Here is a 2,351-nt window from a genome sequence, read left to right as displayed (position 1 = left end):
CTGTCTCTTCATCTCTCTTTCACTCTTAGTCTCTCCATCTCTCTTTCACTCTCTGTCTCTCCATTTCTCTTTCACTCTCAGTCTCTCCATCTCTCTTTCACTCTGTCTCTCCATCTCTCTTTCACTCTGTCTCTCCATCTCTCTTTCACTCTCAGTCTCTCCATCTCTCTTTCACTCTCTGTCTCTCCATCTCTCTTTCACTCTCTGTCTCTCCATCTCTCTCTGTCTGTGCCTCCACCTCTCCATTTATCCCTATCTCCCCATCTCTCTGTCTCTCCATCACTCTTTCCATTCCTTCTCTTTGTATATATCTCTCTCTCTCTCTCTCTCTCTCTCTCTCTCCTTAGCTCTCCCTCTGTCTCTCACAAACGCACACACTCTCTTTAACAGAAACACCTCCCTCCCTTGAACTCCCGACAATCAAGGCGGGCCATCCAACCAAGGGTCACTATTTCTCGTAGATGGACCTACTGAGTGAGAGGAAAGAACTCGCTGAATAGCTCCCTCCCCTTCTCTACAGCTATCATGACCACCCTCCCTGTCCCCTCTATTGTCACAGACATCCCTATCAATAACAACAACATCCCCATTATTATCCCCACAAACACGAACAACATCACCACCACTGCCACCACCATTACTAAAATCACCACTACCATTACCAACAGTAGAATGACCGTAACCAACATCTTCAGCTTGACGGTCATCGGTAGTTATCTCAGCACCACTGACCACAAGCTGGTGACTCTTGATGTCCTCCTTGTCAATGTCCTCTCTTTGTGGTCCAGGGACCCCAACCTGGAGGTAGTTCAAAGTCCTCTCTCTGATGCCCTCATGACAATCAATGTCCTCACAAGAGTCAATGTCCCCACTTTGTGGCCCGGGAACGCCCTGGAGGTAGCTCAAAGTCCTTTCTCTGATGTCCGCAGCATCACTGGCCAGTGTCTGGTCACTGACCGGTATGTGGAGACCTAGATCTGGGACAAGTGTGCATGTGTATGTAAGGGGTGGGGTGGGGTGGGGTGAGGAAGGTTGTGTAAGTGTTGTGTACGTGGGTGGGTGTGTGTATTTGTGTGTGTATGTGTGAGTGTGTGTGTGTTTGTGTGTGTTTGTGTGTGTGTGTGTGTGTGTTACGGAGGGGGGCGGGGAAGAGAGATGGACAGACATTACGAATAGTACTCACATATATAGCTGACATTACCTGATATTAATTTCAAATATTACAAATATTCTCACACATACCAAAGATAGTGCTCACATATATCACGGATATTAATCCAATGTAATATAGAATTCACTTCCATTATATTATTGATAGTACTCCGATATATTATTACAGATATTATATTCTCACAAATATTAAAGATAGTACTCAGGCATATCAAATTATTCCAAATAATATAGAAATCGCTTCACTTACATATATTATTGATAGTATTCCAATATATTATCACAGATATTATTCAAATATATTATTATGGATATAACTCGCACGAAGCAATACACATACACAGAGAACAGACTTTTAAGTCCTGAATATTTCTCACAGGTATATTTTGTGTAATCAAATCATTTACATAGTGCATATTCCTTCTCAACAGCAATCTCTAAGCAAGGCAAAGGGCTATTTTCTTTTTTTTACAAAAGCAAGATGAATTAAAAAGATGATATCAATCACTCCATATGCCCAATACTTGGCAAGCCCCAAATTTCATTGTGCCATGACATATATTCTTTATATCCAAAATATGTACATAGCGGAATTCGTACATAAAGAAAATATTTCCATGTCCCACCAATTTCACGAGTTATATGCTAGACTGTATTACCCAAACACATTACAGATATTTTACTCAAATTTTCAGCCTACACAAAACAGAGGCTGTGCTATCAAAGACCCAAAGAGGTTGAAATATCTGTAATTGTCTGTACATATCCATTTAAGTTTATCCGTATTTACCTCTGGCTCTCATTAGTGACTGCAGATAACCTTTCCTCATGAGTCGCACTTGAGGGTTCTGCAGTAAAGTGTAGAGCAAGTGCCAGCGGTACATCACACGCTTCTTCACGGCTTCACCTCCACTATTGTCTTTTGGTGAATAAAAAAAATATATCAGTCATTACTTTATTTATCAACTCATTAAAAGAACACATTAGTTTATGATTCTACTTTTAAAAAAGAACACACACGACCATGTAAGCATGCAAACGCACTAATGCAAGCAAAAGTATCCATGTATCCACACACGTGCAATCACATACATGTACACACACACACACACACACAACAAACCCATAAACACAAGCACGCATGCACAAATCCAAACCCATACACACTCACACACCATACA

At 41.1% G+C, this 2,351-nt stretch overlaps 1 protein-coding gene across 1 annotated transcript in view; it reads right to left on the bottom strand.

The window, feature by feature from the left end:
- Positions 1-310: 310 nt before the first annotated feature.
- The window catches only part of LOC101851416 (receptor for retinol uptake STRA6), a gene marked incomplete in the record, with an annotated part of 12,516 nt that continues 10,475 nt past the window's right edge, over positions 311-2,351 (bottom strand). The window contains 2 exon segments of the mRNA XM_013083490.2: positions 311-977; positions 1,961-2,089. Coding sequence (XP_012938944.2) covers positions 421-977; positions 1,961-2,089 — 686 coding nt within the window.

Source organism: Aplysia californica, unplaced genomic scaffold, assembly GCF_000002075.1.
Source record: "Aplysia californica isolate F4 #8 unplaced genomic scaffold, AplCal3.0 scaffold00235, whole genome shotgun sequence".
Taxonomy (NCBI): Eukaryota; Metazoa; Mollusca; class Gastropoda; order Aplysiida; family Aplysiidae; genus Aplysia; species Aplysia californica.
Note: the sequence above shows the minus strand (reverse complement) of the source record. Positions and strands in the feature narration are given on the sequence as shown.